The 20,896-nt window shown below is 39.2% G+C and overlaps 1 protein-coding gene across 1 annotated transcript; it reads left to right on the top strand.

The window, feature by feature from the left end:
- Nucleotides 1-1,815: 1,815 nt before the first annotated feature.
- Nucleotides 1,816-20,896, top strand: LOC124114389. The gene is made up of 7 exons (XM_046474932.2): nt 1,816-2,016; nt 9,941-10,453; nt 10,977-11,147; nt 13,234-13,434; nt 14,722-14,883; nt 15,774-15,878; nt 18,423-20,896. Exons 1-7 carry the CDS (start codon nt 1,920-1,922, stop codon nt 18,740-18,742), a joined length of 1,569 nt encoding a protein of 522 aa, XP_046330888.2. The 5' UTR covers nt 1,816-1,919; the 3' UTR covers nt 18,743-20,896.

Here is a 20,896-nt window from a genome sequence, read left to right as displayed (position 1 = left end):
TTATTTCCCTGGAAAACATTCGCGACTTTGTATCATGTTTGTTTGTTAAGCTGCGTTACTGCGACCCATTATATCCATATCCACAGTGCACTTACATAGCAACGTGCATGCACGTGTGTGTGTGTGTGTGTATGTGTGCGTGTTGTATGTGTGTGCACGTGCGTGTGTGTGTGTGTGCGTGCGTGTGTAGCGCCGATTTATTGTGCTAGCCCACTGAGATACCATGCCGCTGTTTAACATGAATACCTCACTTAGACACAATATACTGACTCCGAGCCGACCATTCCCTGTTTATACCCATAATGCCAAACAAGTACCATATTTTAACGTCTTTTACATGCCACGGCCGGGGATCAAACCCCGGACATTTCACTCTCCGGACAGGCGCTCTACCACTGGACCACGGAGATGGTCTGGCAGGCCGTGATGTACAGCTGAAATATTGATAAAAGCGAAGTAAAACCAACCTAACTCTCACCAGCTAAAGATATGAATATTAGATTGAAGGGAAGTCTGTGTACTGTATATCTGTCACGTATGACAATTAAGAAACCAGTTAAAAGACTGATGCACTGTGATTCAATATCAATTTATCTTTCCACGGGTCTTTATTATTATCTATTAAGTTATTACATTTGGGAAAATTGATTGAGAATAATGGAAAAAAAAGATGCCATTGATTCCATTACAACTAAACGTCTGAGACCTGCATCACTTCGTTAAGCTGCCACACCGTGATATAACTGGAATAGTGTTCAAAGCGGCGTGACCCGTTCAGATCCGGGATAGAATAGGCCTTCAGAAACCCACGCTTCCCGTAGAAGGCGACTATGTTTGTCGTAAGAGATCGGATTGGTTGATGCATGTCTTCGCTCGTGGTGTCAATCACTCTATTGTCTGGTCCAGACTTGATTATTAACAGACCGCCATCATATGGCAGGAATTGCTGAGTGCGGCGTTAAACAACAAACAAACAGACAAACAATCCAAACGGCGTTGAACCCATCTCACTCACTACACTGGAACACATGAGACCTTCCAGTATTGCTGTGTACCTATTTCAAGACAGATAGAGTTTCGATATGCGGAGTGTTGTCAGGTCTTCAATCTTATTAAAATAAGATCTTAGTCATCGCTACCGCTTTGTTTTGCGGTGATAGCGAGAACTAAGATCGGCTTTTAATGATTGTTTGTTTGTCGGAATGTTAATGAGATTTGGTTTATCTTATACACAAGATCTTGAGATAAATGTCGTGCTTTATATTATTTAGTCCGATTGTATTTAAACACCTTAAAGTTACTAAATGAACATTGCTGATTGCGCATAAACAACAGCAACAACGAAAACAACAACAGCCGTGTGAAATGGTAATTTAATTGAGGGTCCATCTCTTAACAGAACCAGGGAACACAATATTACTGTGTGAGCGTTCGCGCTTGCGTGCGTTTAGGAATCGCTGCAGTGAATCAATTGGATGTTGTTACATCATCATACATTATGACGTCATTGAGCATTACGTCAGCCGTGATGCCTATTACGTCAACAATGATGACTGTGATACGTGAACAATGATGTAGAGTGTATGAAATCCTTATTACATGGGTCTGTTCGTATGCATTTTTTAACATAGCCAATAATAATTATTACTATGTGGATAACAGATATAACACCATTCGTCCACGATCTTCATAATTACAGATTTTTATATATACAAAACTGATTATTTAAAGCCGAAAATGGATTGATAAAGTCTAGATAGTTTGAGTGGTTACCTCCCGTTGTAAATCGGAATTACTTCCCTTTGATTTCCCACAACGAGGTGCGCCATTGACCAGCTGAGGTATTGAGCAGATGAATCGCAAGAATATTCTGAAAGTTGTCTCATTCGGAATACGTTCGATCGCCTGGTGATTACAAAATGACAACAATCTATTGCTTGGTTATACTGTGTTGTGTTCAGGTGATTCAGGGAGATGACAGCACCGCCAGACCCGAGGCGAAGACGAACGAAACAGGTGTGTAAAAGTAATGCTTGCAAATTGACGATTTTGTGGATAATTTCAGATAATAATTTGGGTCCTCAGTATTTGATCAAATATGTTACTGATTTCTGAATTTGTAGGCTCGGAGTTTTAGCATAGTCACATACCTGACAGTAAATCAAGATTTTTACCTGTCTCAGGACATGCTTAAAAATTAGGGCTAGTATTTATTGTTATAGGCCTAACTTGTTGACGAATGTTTTAATCATTAGGGCGGATGACATGTCTACCTGTACTGTACACCCAAGGAACATATAAACAATAACTAAAATATGCACAGATGAAGATATTTACTGACCTGAGAGACAGAAAGAAACTATTTTAGTGAATTCCATTGGATACGTTATAGCATAATGTGGCATTTATTTGCATCATGTTTAAGAATAGCTTGAAAACAAGCTCATCGTCTGGCATTCTTTATGTATATCTCTCTAACGTAGGCTGAACATGGTTCACCATTATAACTGTACTGACATCTAATTATGACAGGTTTTCATTCACTTTTGTATATTATCATACATGGGACATAAACTGTACCATTGGGTTCCCTGTTGAACAATGTCATGTTGAGTAATTTCTTAATTTAGATATACTGGGTAGAGGACAGTTATTGCGGAGGACCAATTATCACCAGCTCCCCGTTATAGCCTGCACGTGATCGCATCTCATTTTACTTTAGCTGGTTATCATTGGAAGGCAGAAATATTTATCTGAAAATAATGACTCATGTGAGGAAATATTTTAAAAAATCCACCATAATCACCTTGCTCAAATACAACTTTAGAGAAGACGCGTAGGCAGCGTCACGTGACTAATTCATGCGGAAATGTAAATCAAGGAACACGATGATGTACTTTCAGTTCTGTCATTGCTTTCTATCCGTCTGTCATTTCTTCCCCAAAATAATATTCTGAAACTTATTTGAGCTAGATTCTATATATCCAAAAATTAAAAACCTGTATATATCGCAAAATATCTATAGTATACTCGGACCCCATGGTACCGCGGCATTCATCGTATCACAGCATTTGTGATTTCCGATAGTTCACGCGGGACACACCTCTTAGCGGCTGTCTATTAATGCAAATCAGTAACCAGGAAGTGCTCACTTCGTAAACATTTCAATTTGCTCGGAATGTTCTGTCTGCTGTAAGTAAGGAGTTCATAATCCGTTGATACATATTTCTGGCATCTGTTGTAATATTGCCTTACCCCCATCTATCAATGGCCAAATATATAACCCGCAGTTCCCCAAGTAAACTTTCTCTATCGACCTGAACTAGATCATCTGCATATTCATGGTGACTAATGAGGTAACAGAAGTTACGTAGTCCGCACATTTTTTCCCGCTTTGTGCCCAGAATCTATTGGGAGATCATAAGGGCCATAATGCCAAACTTAGAAATACGTTCTTCACTAGTAACCAAAAGATAAATACATACTTTGGGCATACTAGGAGTGCTTTTTATATATTTATTGTTGACTTTTAACATTTTTCCATTTTGTGACAAATTATTGTCATCCAATTTTTTTTAAACAATCTTAAAATATAATTTCTGATATTTTGATGTTGACTTATAAAAATATTTTTCTCTTACTTTTCGGTAAATATGCATTGAATACCTATTGCTGATAACACATTTAGAATTTATTTGTGCTGTCTTTGCACTTGTCTGGACAAATCACTGATGTCTGGCATGATCATACCAAGTGGTTGGTAGAATTATGTCCTCTTTTTGTCCAATTCGGACCTCCATACACAACTTTTCTCTGTACCGCGATACGATGGAGTTCTCTCCCTTGTCAAACAGAGCGCGAGGCCCGGCTTTTACTCGGAGCTAATAATGTAAATAATGAACTTTTATCAGTAAAATATGCATTGTTTGATAACATGAATGATATCTGATACAGAGAACACGAATAATCATAAAGGTTAGTGAGTGCATTTTGTTCCGTTTAGCGTACATGACAAGTACCGTGATACCCCGAGGTTGCAGGCTACATAGTTAAGCATGTCTACATTGAATTTGGGGAATATTGGTTTCTGTCAGTTACACCAAATTGATAATAGTGTTTCATATTTATTTGATGAATACAAATTTCGAGAGTGATACCCGAGATACTAAAAAATGTAATTTGTATATCTGAAGCGCAGAGCATGATCATGTGGCTGTGCTTTTAAGACAATGGTGATAACTGGAACAGCAAGTCAATGGGAAAGTTCTATTTCCACTGTTTTGATTCCTTATCATAGCGTTATTACAGAAATCAACTGAATCTAATTCCACAGACAGAAATAAGCGCATTTGCTCATAGTTTCCCAAAAATAAAAGTTATTGGTCCAGTTAACCCTGTACATGAAATATGTCAGAAATAACATGAAAGAAATGGTGATAACTGATTGGTGACCAGTATGTCTTTCAATAGCATAATGAGTTCTGTAGGAGCAGTGTGGGTCTACAGTGATAGGAATCTACAGTGCTGAATAGGAACAGTATTAACACTTAATTGTGTACTATATACATCATTACATGATATATATTCAAGGAATCTCCCGTTTGTCTTGTACCCAGTTGACCCTTGAAAATTCCCAGTTAGAATAGGTCTTCATTCAACCAATGCTTGCCGTAAAAGGTGACTGTTTGCCATAAGAGGCGACTAAGGGGATCAGGTGGTCAGGCTCACTGACTTGGTTGATGCATGTCATCGTATCCCAATTGCATGGATCAATGTTCATGGTGTCAATCACTGGATTATCTGGTCCTGACTCAATTATTTACAGACCGCCGTCATATAGCTGGAATATTGCTGAGCGTGGCGTTCAACAACAAAGAAACAAACAAAACAAAATTATTCCCAGTTTGTCAGATTGACTTACATGGGTAATGGTGGAGTTGATTACCAATCCAGAAGGAGACGACGTATACATGGTAGGGATACTACAGAAATGGTTCCTCGATAAGATCAAATACAGAAATGTGCCCTTGCTGCCATTTGTATTGGTACTTTGGTACTATCCTGGTTATGATATACAGAGGCGTCCACTGAGGGATGAGGGGGCACGGCAGGCCCAGTCGTCTAAGGCGCCGCGATTCGCTGTGCAGAGTTGCGTCCCTTGGGCATGCCAGAAACCTATGATTGTGGGTTCAAATCCTGGTTTGCCCGATTATGGTTCTAGGTTTGTCAGCACCATACCTGTGCTCGTGGGTTTCACCGAAGTGGTAAACATCTGTGACCTGCATCACTTGGGGCTTTCCTCCCACATTAAGCTGACACGCTGTGATATAACTGGAATACTGTTCATAGTGGCCTTAAACCCAACTCACTGAGGGATGACTTGGTCTAAGTCTGTTCAGTGGAATATCTATGTTGCTGTCTAACATCAGTTCCCACAGCTCCAGATAAGATGCGTATTTGTGTAAAATACACCAAATAATTCACCATTACCAATCAAGTTTTAGTTGCTTTCGTACAAATATACCTAAAAATGTTATAAAATGCCAATGGTATGAAAACTGCATAATTACCCAGAGCTACAGATAAGAAGCATATTTGCATAATATACCCCCCCAAAATATTCAAAACCCAATTACTTTCAATTAACATGCATACAGAAACGCATGCATTAAATGAAAAACTCAAATGTATAAAAACAGCATGCGTAAATACCCAATGAAGCTTTTTCAGCATGCGTACAAAGGAGCTAATTTCCAAAACACAATTACGAGCTAATTTACTTTCCGAGTCAAGCCTAGGTATTTAGAACAGTTATATACAGCTGAAACATTATTTCAGTTTTTTTCTAAATCTTGAAATGTTCCCTTATTTTGCGAAAAATCCAGTAGAGTGATGAATAGATGAGAGAAAAAATATTGGTTACCCAATGAAAAATGTAATAACCCATTTAAGATAGAAACCCTTTAGTAAAAACTCAGTTATCTGGAGCTCTGTTACGTAATGTATCCGATTAGCTTGCATACCTGTGTTTGTTTACACATCTTTATTTCCCATCCATTGTATAAAGGCATCACATATACATTGACTACTGTGTGGACAAGTATTACATTGTACGACATGTACTTGAACTCTACCATGTCTACTGTAATGAATAATGCGTAAAGATGCTGTGTCTTGCCTAACACACTTATACTGTTGTGATATTGATACAGTTGGGGCAGGAAACAAGCTCAGAAGTTACCTGAAACGACATTTCAAGCAGAATTATTTAACTAAAATTCTCTCTCTCTCTCTCTCTCTCTCTCTCTCTCTGTCTCTCTTTCTCTCTCTCTCTCTCTCTCTCTCTCTCTCTCTCTCTTTCTTTCCCTCCCTCCCTCCCTCCCTCCCTCCCTCCCTCTCAAATGCAAAATCATCTCAATGTCGATCGTCAGCCAGCATGTAGGGAACTTGGAGACAACTGCTGCTGCTTTTATTTCAATACTGTAATTCACTTGGAGACAACTGCTGCTGCTTTTATTTCAATACTGTAATTCACTTGGAGACAACTGCTGCTGCTTTTATTTCAATACTGTAATTCATGTTTTGCAGGTACCGAAAACTGTTTTGTTGTGTCATTAAACCAAGTTATACACCACATTTACAATTTTTGCATGATTACGATAAACAGTGAAGTTTAAGCAGTTTTTATGTTATTTGTTTACGATGAAAAATTGACTCATGGTATGTTTACGATAATGTTTTTTTAGTTGTTTTGCACTAACAGGGTTTTACTTTGAGTTACAAAACTGGCAATATGAGGGTCCTGTAAAGTAATGAAATCGTGTAGAGTACTGTACATCTTGATTATTACTTTAGGGCCTGAAATGCACCAATGAGCATGTGGACAGTGGTCATTGTTGATGGATGAAATGACAGATACCCATAACTGCTCTTGATGTGCCCTAGGTACAATGTAGGCCTGGGACGAGTCCAAAGTCACTACCCGGGTACACGCTGTAGATCAGGGTAGATATTTAGAGATGGGTACAAACTGTCAGATTTGGAAAGGTTTGACCGTAGCCCTGTACGCATGTAAAACGATCTGGTCATGCACACACTGAAGTTTACTGAATGAAGTTTTATCTTTATTCAAACATATTAAAGTCAGAAGGAATGGGTGCATGGTTAAAAAATAAATGGGATCATTAGTGACTAATAGTATTACCATAGAGTTTTAGATAATTTTTGTCATTGAACAATATATCACGTGACCAACCACGGGTCTGGGTAGTCCTGTGGGTACCTGGGTCCTACTCAGGACCCACCAGACCCGAGTACCCGAGTTACCTGTCCCAGCCCAAGTACAATGAATATTATTGTGTGTCCTTCGGGAATCAGTATATTTTTTTCTGCCTCCATTCTCTACATTTGTGCGTCATGTAAAACCCTGCACTAAACATTGCTAAACAGTATACCCCTCAGGACCCTGTTAGAGATGTCTTCAGGGTAATGGTGTGGCACTAATTGAAGTGCAAAATGTCCGAAATGTAAGATGTACTTATCCTTATTTTGTGTCTATTTTGATAGTAAATGTTAGTTTATAATGTTCTGCCATTAATTGCATCCATACATAACCAAATATATTTCATCCTGATTATACTGTGTATCATATGACTATGGTGTTATGATCATGATGATAAATATGCTTGTCCCACTCATCTGTCGTATTAGCCACGAAAGCTTTTTTTCAGAAGTGATGTCACCATCTCTATGTCTGTCTCTGTTATTGCTGCGGGGCGGTGGGGTAGCCTAGTGGTTAAAGCATTCGCTCGTCACAGTGAAGACCAGAGTTCGAGTCCCCACATGAGCAAAATGTGTGAAGCCCATTTCTGGTTCCCCCTGCCGTGATATTGCTGGCATATTGCTCAAATCAGCATAAAACCATACTCACTCTCTTATCGCTATCTTAGCACAAAGCATGATGAAAGTAATTTGATTGGATGGCTATCTTTAGGATGTTTAGTGTTGTCTCATTTGAATCATGTTCAGAAAAAGGTCCAGTGTCTTTATAATGTTATGGAGATAATCCCATACAACACACTGGATGATCGATGATGCATGTATTTGCACTTGTTTTTTTGCAACAAATTAGACATTCTTTTTATAATTTTTTTTAGGAATAATGTTCGGAAAGACTCATGACAATTATGATAAAAGTATTTAATTTTGAAATATTTGTAAATATTAATGTCCATATGTTTGTTGACGATGACTGATTTGTTGGGGATGGTTGGGTAGCCCAGTAGTTAAATCGATCGCTCGTCACACCGAAGACCTGGGTTAATTTTCCCACTTGGGTACAAGGGTGAGGCCCCTTTCCAGTGTCCCTTGTGGAATATCGTTAAAATGTCACTCACTGATGTACGCGATGTATCATATCTTATATTCTATGATTCTTTTCAATATGATTGATATTTTGTAACCATGATTACTATATTTATAATATTTATTACATATTTTATCCATGGTTATGAATTTGTCATACATGTTGGAGGCTACTTTGACTCTTTCAGCCCTTACTATATGTCTGTATCACCATAATGGCAGTGGCACTAGTTTGTTGAACACCTCGTATGTTGAGAAATTGCTCTTTGTTCTTGGTATAGATCGTGTTCCCCTGAACACTACATGGTTTTATGTACATGATGTAAGCGCATATCCCAGCATGCCCTATGCACATTCTTCCACATGTCAGACATTGTTATAGTAAGCCTCCCATTTATGTACATGATGTAAGCGCATATCCCAGCATGCCCTATGCACATTCTTCCACATGTCAGACATTGTTATAGTAAGCCTCCCATCCCTTCATGTAATGCCTTATTGTTTGGAAGCAATTTGACAGTATACTAAAATATTTTTCCATGACCCAGTTCCCACAAGCATGTTATGCCTCTTAATGACTGACCTTCCCCTGTTCTGGTTGACCTTCAACCATAAATCACAAACTGAGTTCATTTGATGACTGGTCCCTCTTACAAGAGTCCTATAACCCATCCCAAAACACCCGAGTACTATAAATAATAAAATGACTGGCCCTCTCACCACATGTGATTCACGCATTTTGCTTGCATATACATGATATGGGATGTCATTATTAGAGTTATTTGTACTGGGTTTGAATAATTGCAGATTTCATCTTGTCGAAAATATAACAGAATGAAATCGAGAAAGCCATTTGTTTATTAACATGATTAAATTAATAATTAAATTTTGCATAAATTTCCTCACTGTCAGGCTGTTAAGGTTTTTTTATCTTACCAACAATATGATTAATCATATTTGTCGTATTGAGCGGCCTGCTCCAACAAGGGCCCACTGACTAACTTCTAGAACCATCTGTAAGTAATCTTCACAAGAGCCCCTACTGAGCATGTTAAGCTTGAAAGCGTCCATGACAGTTTTCTTGTGAATGTGTCATCCCTTTTTTGACATGAATCTAAGAGTAGAAGGGATACAAAATTGCAATGGTATAGTGGTAGAGTGTCTGCCCAGGGAGAGCAAGGTTGGGGGTTCGATCCCTGGCCTCTTCATACCTAAAGACGTTAAAAGATGGTACTTGCTGTTACCCTTCCTGGCGCTCTGCATTAAGGGGCTAAAACAAGGACTGGTTGGCTCGGAGTCAGTATACTGTGTCTGAGTGGGGTATTCATGTTAAACTGCGGCATAGTATCTCATTGGACTAGCACTATAAAATCGGCATTAGTCCGGACTAGTACAAGCAGCCACACGCATACACATGCATGCACATCGCTATGTAAGTGCAATAATCTTGAATGCAGCATTAAATCCCAATTCACATCACCTCTATTGCTTGATCACTGACAACAAATTTGACTTATGTATGGCTTTTTTAAGTCCCTTCCATGTAAATATTCTAGATGCCTATTGTATGTTACAGGTGAATCTCAGATTAACGTTCGGTTGAAGCCCCCCACCAACCTAACAGCGATGGAAGTCTTCAGTACCAACATTGTCATTGAGTGGTCTGCACCTGCTGTGTATCCATTGCATGAAGTTGACGACAATGTCACCACAGAATACAGCAGGGATGTTTCATATTGGAACAAAACCCATATTGTGAATGAAACTGTGACTGCCACCCTCGAGCCACCGACCGGAGATGTCAGCACTGTCCAAGGTGAAGTGCCTACACCAGTTAACGCTTCATCCAAGGGAGATAAGCCAGGAGGGAGTAAATTGCTGGCGTACAAGCCAAAGTGCCTGTCTCAAGAAGCCTTTAAGAGCATCGACACAGTGGAGCATATGGTGAAGACTGTCAATGATATTGTCAATTATGTAAATAATAAAATTGACAGTAATTCCTCGGACTCAAGAGACCTCATGGTACACGTTCCTTTTGATCAGGGTTGTGTCGAGAAGTATGTCGTCAACTGTGTCAAGAAAGAAGATGGTTAGTTATGTCAGCTACCTTCACTTCAACTTTTGTTAATTGCAAGGGCACGGGTGGTCTAGTTGTATACATGGTATAGGGAGACATAATTTGCTGTGCAGAGTTGTATCCCTTTGGCATGCCAGGAACCTATGTTCATGGATTAGATATTGCTCTGGTTATGTTTCTAGGTTTGTCAGCACAGGGATTAATCTAGACCTGCCCAGAGGTCAATATTTAGCCCAAAGTCTTTCAACAAATACCTGTAAATATTCTCAAATTGGAATTTATAATTTCCCAAAATTATCTTAGTATAGTTAAAACTACAGTTACGGCTTTGCACAAGTGACTTGTATATCACTGATTACAGGACCAATAAAATTGAAAAGACTTTACCATGTTTACTCCTCAGTTTTATGCAAATGAATTAAATGCAATGTTGAAATATAATCTAAGAAAATAACAACTGTGAAAAAATCCAAATTTTTAAACACACTGAAAAGCAGCATAAATCTCTCTCTTACTCCGTAGTGTGTTTCTGCAGGTCAGGTGGTGATGACACAGGATGTGGCAGCCAATCAGACGGAGTACAATATTACAAATCTGGAGCATGGGACCACGTACAGCATCTTCATCTCGGCACATTTCACGTCCGGAGACGTCCTCAACTCAACCAGCATAGAGGAGACAACCCCCACCAACATCTCCAACACAAGTAGGTACACATTACGTCTCATACATTTCCAACACAAATAGGCACATGTTACAGCTTGAATACCTCCCAACACAAGTAGCTAGACATTCGGCTCAACCATCTCCAACACAAGTAGGCAGACATTACAACTAGTATATCTCCAACACAAGTAGGCAGACATTCAGTTCATACATCTCCAACACAAGTAGCTAGACATTCGGCTCAACCATCTCCAACACAAGTAGGCAGACATTACAACTAGTATATCTCCAACACAAGTAGGCAGACATTCAGTTCATACATCTCCAACACAAGTAGCTAGACATTCGGCTCAACCATCTCCAACACAAGTAGGCAGACATTACATCTTGTATATCTTCCAACACAAGTAGGCAGACATTACAGCTTGTATATCTCCAACACAAGTAGGCAGACATTACAGCTTGTATATCTCCAAAACAAGTAGGCAGACATTACAGCTTGTATATCTCCAACACAAGTAGGCACATGTTACATATCATACATCTCCAACACAAGTAGGCAGACATTACAGCTGGTATATCTCCAACACAAGTAGCCAGACATTACAGCTTGTATATCTCCCAACACAAGTAGGCAGACATTACATCTTGTATATCTCCAACACAAGTAGGCAGACATTACAGCTTGTATATCTCCAACACAAGTAGGCAGACATTACAGCTTGTATATCTCCAACACAAGTAGGCAGACATTACATCTTGTATATCTCCAACACAAGTAGCCAGACATTACAGCTGGTATATCTCCAACACAAGTAGGCAGACATTACAGCTTGTATATCTCCAACACAAGTAGCCAGACATTTCAGCTGGTATATCTCCAACACAAGTAGGCAGACATTACAGCTTGTATATCTCCCAACACAAGTAGGCAGACATTACAGCTGGTATATCTCCAACACAAGTAGGCAGACATTACAGCTTGTATATCTCCCAACACAAGTAGCCAGACATTACAGCTTGTATATCTCCAACACAAGTAGCCAGACATTACAGCTTGTATATCTCCAACACAAGTAGCCAGACATTACAGCTTGTATATCTCCAACACAAGTAGCCAGACATTACAGCTTGTATATCTCCAACACAAGTAGCCAGACATTACAGCTTGTATATCTCCAACACAAGTAGCCAGACATTACAGCTTGTATATCTCCCAACACAAGTAGGCAGACATTACAGCTTGTATATCTCCAACACAAGTAGGCAGACATTACAGCTTGTATATCTCCCAACACAAGTAGGCAGACATTACAGCTTGTATTTCTCCAACACAAGTAGCCAGACATTACAGCTTGTATATCTCCAACACAAGTAGCCAGACATTACAGCTTGTATATCTCCAACACAAGTAGCCAGACATTACAGCTTGTATATCTCCAACACAAGTAGCCAGACATTACAGCTTGTATATCTCCAACACAAGTAGCCAGACATTACAGCTTGTATATCTCCCAACACAAGTAGGCAGACATTACAGCTTGTATATCTCCAACACAAGTAGGCAGACATTACAGCTTGTATATCTCCCAACACAAGTAGGCAGACATTACAGCTTGTATTTCTCCAACACAAGTAGCCAGACATTACAGCTTGTATATCTCCAACACAAGTAGGCAGACATTACAGCTTGTATATCTCCAACACAAGTAGCCAGACATTACAGCTTGTATATCTCCCAACACAAGTAGACACACATTATGTCTCGTATCTCCAACACAAGTAGACATTCATTACGTCTTGTATATCTCCCAACACAAGTAGGCAGACATTATGGCTCGTACAATAACAGCAGATGGTTCACAGGTTGTGTTTAATATATTCACTGTAAACAGACACCCTCTAGTATGTGTAAAAGCCATGCTTACTAATTGTCAAAAGTCGTGGCAGATCTTTTGTTAATTTGGCCTGAACAATTTAATACATACAATAAGAGGAAAATGAAGTGTCTAGAAACCTAATGTTTGGGACAACAATCACATATGCACACACACACTAATTTCTATATAACAATAAGACCTTGGTATGTTGTATTTGTTATAAAACAGATATAAATTTCTTTTCAGAATGCAGTTGTTCCCTGTTCGGCTCTGTTCGGAATTCCTCCTGTGACTATTCTAGTGGGCGAATGTGCCAGTGTAACCCACAGTACACTGGTTCCTTCTGTGAGATATGTCGCCCTGGATTCTACCGCAGCGCCCCCTACTTCCCCTGCAATAGGTGCCCCTGCAGCCCCCTGGCCACCAACAGTCCCACATGCTACTACCGTGAGTGTTTCAGTAGAATGTTACCATGGTTACTGGGTGTATAATGTGTGTTTCAGGTGAAAGTAAGATGTTGTATAATGTGTGTTTCAGCTGAAAGTTACCTGGTGTATAATGTGTGTTTCAGGTGAAGGTTATCTGGTGTATAATGTGTGTTTCAGGTGAAAGTAAGATGTTGTATAATGTGTGTTTCAGGTGAAAGTTACCTGGTGTATAATGTGTGTTTCAGGTGAAAGTTACCTGGTGTATAATGTGTGTTTCAGGTGAAAGTTACCTGGTGTATAATGTGTGTTTCAGGTGAAGGATACATGTTGTATAAAGGGTGTTTCAGGTGAAAGAAAGATGTTGTATAATGTGTGTTTCAGGTGAAAGTTACCTGGTGTATAATGTGTGTTTCAGGTGAAGGTTATCTGGTGTATAATGTGTGTTTCAGGTGAAAGTAAGATGTTGTATAATGTGTGTTTCAGCTGAAAGTTACCTGGTGTATAATGTGTGTTTCAGGTGAAAGTTACCTGGTGTATAATGTGTGTTTCAGCTGAAAGTTACCTGGTGTATAATGTGTGTTTCAGGTGAAGGATACATGTTGTATAAAGGGTGTTTCAGGTGAAAGTTACCTGGTGTATAATGTGTGTTTCAGGTGAAGGTTACCTGGTGTATAATGTGTGTTTCAGGTGAAAGTTTCCTGGTGTATAATGTGTGTTTCAGGTGAAAGTTACCTGGTGTATAATGTGTGTTTTAGGTGAAGGTTACCTGGTGTATAATGTGTGTTTCAGGTGAAGGTTACATGTCATATAAGGTGTGTTTCAGGCGAAGGTTACGTGTTGTATAATGTGTGTTTCAGGTGAAGGTTACCTGGTGTATAATGTGTGTTTCAGGTGAAAGTTTCCTGGTGTATAATGTGTGTTTCAGGTGAAGGTTACCTGGTGTATAATGTGTGTTTCAGGTGAAAGTTACCTGGTGTATAATGTGTGTTTCAGGTGAAGGTTACCTGGTGTATAATGTGTGTTTCAGGTGAAGGTTACGTGTTGTATAATGTGTGTTTCAGGTGAAGGTTACGTGGTGTATAATGTGTGTTTCAGCTGAAAGTTACCTGGTGTATAATGTGTGTTTCAGGTGAAGGTTACCTGGTGTATAATGTGTGTTTCAGGTGAAGGTAACCTGGTGTATAAATTATAATGTGTGTTTCAGGTGAAGGTTACCTGGTGTATAATGTGTGTTTCAGGTGAAGGTTAAGTGTTGTATAATGTGTGTTTCAGGTGAAGGTTACCTGGTGTATAATGTGTGTTTCAGGTGAAGGTTACCTGGTATGCAACGCCTGTAAGCCCCACTACACCGGACATCTCTGTCAGTCGTGCATCAACGGCTACTACCGCTACCACGGCCAGTGTGTTCCCTGCCACTGCAATGGCAACAACAACCCCGCAGCAAACAGAGTGTGCGACCCCTACACAGGTAGATTCCTCCACCTACTCTACCCATGCTTCTGTGCTCACAGCGTGAAGATCCAGGGAACAATAGGTAGACCCGTGAAGATCCGGGGTAGAATAGGTCTTCAGCAACCCATGCTTGCCGTAAAAGGCGACTGTGCTTGTCGTAAGAGGCGACTAATGGGATCAGGTGGTCAGGCTCGCTGACTTGGTTGATGCATGTCATCATATCCCAAGTACGTGGATCGATGCTCATGTCAATCTCTGGATTGTCTGGTCCAGACTTGATTCTTTACAGACCGCCGTCATATAGCTGGAATATTGCTAAATGCGGCGTTCAACAACAAAGAAAGCACAGCTTCTCAAAACACATTTATCACTGTTCATTTATCTGACATATATGCTCATACTTTACGAGGTGTATTGACCAATTTACCACTTATATATGCTCATACTTTACGAGGTGTATTGACCAATTTACCACTTATATATGCTCATACTTTACGATGTGTATTGACCAATTCACCATTTATATATGCTCATACTTTACGAGGTGTATTGACCAATACACCCACACATATATGCTCATAATTTACGAGGTGCATTGACCAATTCACCACTTATATATGCTCATACTTTATGAGGTGTATTGACCAATAAACCCACACATATATGCTCATACTTTACGAGGTGTATTGACCACATTCATCACTTATATATGCTCATACTTTACGAGGTGTATTGACCAATACACCGATACATATATGCTCATACTTTAAGAGACGTAAAAGGCAACTATGCTTGTCGTAAGAGGCAACTATCGGGATCGGGTGTCAGGCTTGCTGATGTCATCGTATCCCAGTTGCTTAGATCGATGCTCATGACTACTGTGACTACCTGTGATCTGTTCTCCAGGTGCCTGCACCCACTGTGCCTACAACACCACCGGCTTCAACTGTGAGAAGTGCCTTCCGGGCTTCGTCAGGAACAAAACTCAAGATAGACACTGCATCCTGTACCGTGAGTAGACTTCAGATGCTTTACTTGTCATTTGGACCCATGAAGATCCAGGGTAGAATAGGTCTTCAGCAACCCATGCTTGCCATAAAAGGCGACTATGCTTGTTGCAAGAGGCAACTAACGGGATCGGGTGGTCAGGCTCGCTGACTTGGTTGATGCATGTCAGCATATCCATGTCAGCGTAGAAGGATGCTCACAATGTCTGTCACTGGATTGTGTGGTCCAGACTCCATTATTTACAGACCGCCGTCATATATCCTGAATGTTGCTGAGTGCGGCGTTAAACATGTTAAACAACAAACAAACCAAAACATACAAAACTTGTCATTCTAGAATTCAACTAGCATGGACTATCATGCTTACCGTATATGACCGCGGATAAGACGACCCCGTAGGTAAGCCGAGGTGTTAACTTGACCATTGAAATACGAAAAATGATATGACCTGCAGATAAGCCGAACCAGGAAGTGAAAGGCCCAAAACACTGCGAAGTCGGACTGCAAGACATGTGCTGGTACTCGCGGATATTCAATAAAATAAGATGAAAAACATTGTAATTATATTGAAAAAGTCATTATTATCTCTAATAAACAAACCAGCCATCCACTTTCATAATGTGGGAAGCTGTTTCTCTTGTCTTTTTTTAAATCTCATTATGATCGTATGATGGTAGGCCAGTCTTTATTTTTAAACGTGTGGATTCCACTGACATGTTTTATTTCTCTACCATAAATAAGTCAAATTTCATTTACTGTTGCCATCAGTATATAGCCATTTTTCTTTCTTTTCATTTTCCTACCTACTTAACATTTTGAGGAAATCTAAAATTTAATGGACACTGTCAGTCCATCCGTCTGTTTAAGATGTAGTCTCCGGAGCATATCTTGAAAATCGTACTACATTTCTTCATCAAACATGGCACATAGATGGGCCTAGTGGAGAACTGGTGACTTGTTATAGTTTGGATTTAAAAAAAAAGAAGATTTTTTAGTTTCCGTGGCAACAAATTATATATAGACTGAAAATAACAGTAGTGCTTGTTTCCGGAGCAGATCTTGAAAACCGTACAATATTTCTTCGCCAAACATGGCACATAGATAGGCCTGGAACTGGTGTCATTTGATAGTTTGGATTTTTGAAAATATGTTTTTCGAGTTTCTATGGCAACAATATATATATAACTAGTTGACATATAGAGAATCTCACCCGAGTGTCTTTTGATATCAAATATATCAACACGAGTTGATAAAAGTGGAAAAATTCCGAGGCTTGCCGAGGATTTTTGCCACTTTTATCAACGAGTGTTGATATATTTGATATCAAAAGACACGAGGGTGAGATTTTATTTATCATCCAACATCATTCTTTCAACTTTTTCAATTTGTAGACAGTAATTAGCAGTGTCTTCAGTGTAAAAAGTACTGCAAACAGCTTCAGTAGCAGAGCCATTAGTGATGTCATTTGATTGTGACGTCATGGTAACCAGTGACGTCACAATGGTCTGCAAAGCATTGTGATGTAATTTCATTGCAGCGATATATCTACAGTGTAGATATCGCTTGATCTCATCCAAGCGATATCTCCTGTGGGAGCCAGTTTTGGATGATAAATTCACGCCAAGTATTTTCCATTTCAGAGGATATCAATGACTTTGTCCTCTTATTGATAATTTCAACCTACCAACCTGAACTTTGGGACTAAAAAACTGTAAAAAAAGTAAAGAAGTCTGCTCTTCCTATTGCAATAAGATGAATATTCCACAGCCATTTTCACATTTGACCCTGACCTTAAAAATGTCAAGTCAAATCAAAAGAGCTATGAGAAATGACAAGTCAATTCTGTAATCCCAAATCCTGGACTCTCTGCATAAATTCATCAATAATCCCAATAATTTCAAGTAGTTTATTCTAGATGATGTCCATGTTTTTCAAGGCAAGTGAGAAATATGTTGTTTCTTATTCACCTGAAGTAGGTCAGCCGAGCCATGCCATCATGGCTGCTGTTGGTAGAAAGGTCTGTCACATCCTGGAAGACTCCACTTTGCTGAACATGCTAGAATCAACTCACAAATACATTGTATTCCTTGTTTAACCATTCTTCTAGATCAGTAAGGGGTAGTCGGGTAGCCTAGTGGTTAAAGCATTCGCTCATCACGCCGAAGACACTGGTTTGAATCCCAACATGGGTACAACGTGTGAAGCCCATTTCTGGTGTCCCCCGCTGTGATATTGCTGGAATATTGCTAAAAGCGGCGTAAAACCGAACTCACTCACTCACTCACTCTAGATCTGTATGACATAAGGCAGGGGACTAAATGAAAAAGTTAAAAAAGTTGTCAATGATGATATAGAACATAACCCCAAAGGGAAAAAATAGATGTATGATGTCTACACATGTATGAAACTTAGCCATGTTAGCCAAGATAGCTGTTTTGTTGTTTTACTTTTGGGTAAGTTTTGGAGAAAGTTTAGGTAGATCCATGCATAAAATATGTAAAATGAACTGGTCTGGAGCTATTTGAATAATTTTATTTTGAAATTATAGACGAATCAGCATCTGCCCGAGCTGCAGGTCCTTCTAAGGGACTGATTGCTGGGATCTGCATCGCCGTCATCCTGGCCCTGTGTGCAGTGGTGGGCTTTGCCGTGTATCGGCGCTGGAAGATCTTCCCGCCAAGGAAACCATTCTGGACCGTGGAGCTGAAGGAAGATCATGACGGCGTCAACTTCAGTGCCGTCCCCGGACACGAGTACCAGCAACACAACCCTGCTGATGTTCAAGATTTAGAATTTTATGAAAAACATCGTGGAAAGTCCAGCGGGAAGAGCGTGTCAAGCTATTCTCAACTACGCGAAGATATATAGATGAGACGAGATTATCTAAAGTATAAGCTAAGAAACTATCAACCTGCATAAGATTGGATATTTTTCATTCAATAAACATGTTTGGATATTTTAGAAGAAATGTTAAAAAGACATTTTGCCCTGAAAAAGAACAAAATGGGATTACAAATATATTTTTGTGTTGTTCATGTTGTGTTTTGACTCTTAAAATGTAAAGCTTGGGTTTGTGTATAATATGCTTGTTATGAAAGATTTTAAGTTTGATAGCTTAGAAATAAAATGTGTTTTTTTTTAGTATATGTCTACCAATATATTTTGTTGTGTTTCTGATATATGAACTTACCAAATATTTTCATGAGCTTTCTTATGATTTGTATGGAGACTTTTGAATATCTTTGAATACTTTGCAATCATTAATTGTATTTTACAGCTCCTTTTGTCTCTTGTACATCACATATATAACATTCCTGTTTTAATGCATATGTGACCATGGTAATTCTTGTAGAAACTGTTCCTATTTTGTGAAAGAAAGAGGTACATTGCTCTAGTGTTACAGAGATGCTAGGCTCTATACTAGTGTTAAAGGAGGGCTAGGCCCTATACTAGTGTTAAAGGGGTGCTAGGCTCTATACTAGTGTTAAAGGGGTGCTAGGCTCTATACTAGTGTTAAAGGGGTGCTAGGCTCTATACTAGTGTTAAAGGGGTGCTAGGCTCTATACTAGTGTTAAAGGAGGGCTAGGCTCTATACTAGTGTTAAAGGAGTGCTAGGCCTACACTAGTGTTAAAGGGGTGCTAGGCTCTATACTAGTGTTAAAGGGGTGCTAGGCTGTAGTGTGTAGACAGTAACGACAACACAACTGTTTGATTGGAAGTGGGCACTATTGAGCCTGGCGCTTCTTGAATATGACTTGCATGGTCATGTTTATGTACAGAATCTTGCTTGCTGCTAGCATCTCATAGTTTTACTTGATATGTTCCTTGTCTTCAGTATTCTATGTGTTCTTTTTGAATTGCGATAATCTATCCTGATTTGTAAAATAATTGTGACCCACCATGATATAAGGGACCCTATGGGTGAAAAGTCACAGTTTTACTTCTCATTATATTTTAAAACTGCAATAGGGAACATAAAAATACAATTCACAAGCTTCGATTCATATTTATTACAGAGATACATGACATCAAACATTTGGACTCATTTTCCGACTTATAACTGATTTTGTAATGATTGCAGTTTTTGAGACCTAATGTCTGATTAATTGAAGGTTCTGAAATATTGGGTGTTTTTACATTACAACCAATGAGAGAGAAATAAAATATTTTACTATTCTGCAGACATAGCGATTGTGACTGAAGTAAGCTGACGTCAAACGTCTTATGACGTCACAGCACAATTTTATCCTAGGTTCCCGTAGGGTCCCTTTGCTACTCGTAGGTCATAATTATACTCTCGTACATGCAGGTTATGCAGGCAGCTCTTCCTGTATTGGTCAGAGATTGTGTCACATATATATTCGACTCTGCATTCTAAAAATGCAATGTTCAAATACTTCTGAATTTGAGAAAAGAAGAAAATTAGAAAACAATATTTTTTTTTAACAAAGTAACTCATTCTTATTTGGTGGATGGTCACCTGTAGTATAGACAATGTGTGTTCTGGCCCAATGTCACCTTACTACAGAGGTCCAGAACCCCCATCACCTATACTACTTCACCCGTAGTTTATCAGCTTATGTACAGGATCAGAAGTGCCATCTTTCATTGGATACAAATTAGAAATGTTTACTTGCACTCTTATTTTTAGGTGCACGGTCAGTAGCAGTGACATAGATGGCAGTTCTTCCTGTATTGGTCAGAGATTGTGTCACATATATTCGACTCAAGTACCGCTAGATTCTTTCTTATTACTATCGTTAGTCCGTAATGCCATGACAGATTAACTACAGTGATATAAAAGAACTGGGTGATCCTTTACTATGTGGTATATAATATGTTCCGAATAATTTCTGACAACAGGATTCTTTGTTCATTCAGTGTTCATTTCGAGCTACTTGATATTGTAATACTCAAATACATTCACCATGTTGCCATTAAGAGATAATTGGCCAAAAAAAAAAAAAAATAGTTATGTTTAGCACTGTCAGATCTGATACAGTTTGAGAAGGGAAGATCTTT

Source organism: Haliotis rufescens, unplaced genomic scaffold (genome assembly GCF_023055435.1).
Source record: "Haliotis rufescens isolate VD_foot unplaced genomic scaffold, xgHalRufe1.0.p SCAF_8, whole genome shotgun sequence".
In the NCBI taxonomy this organism is placed as follows: domain Eukaryota; kingdom Metazoa; phylum Mollusca; class Gastropoda; order Lepetellida; family Haliotidae; genus Haliotis; species Haliotis rufescens.
The sequence above is the reverse complement of the archived record's forward strand: the minus strand, read 5'-3'. Positions and strand labels throughout refer to the sequence as shown.

Coding starts and splice junctions, on each gene's coding strand:
- LOC124114389 (XM_046474932.2), top strand. CDS start 1,920: ATGACAACAATCTATTGCTTGGTTATACTGTGTTGTGTTCAGGTGATT. Junction 10,454..10,976: donor CTGTGTCAAGAAAGAAGATG/GTTAGTTATGTC, acceptor GTGTTTCTGCAG/GTCAGGTGGTGATGACACAG. Junction 14,884..15,773: donor AGTGTGCGACCCCTACACAG/GTAGATTCCTCC, acceptor TCTGTTCTCCAG/GTGCCTGCACCCACTGTGCC.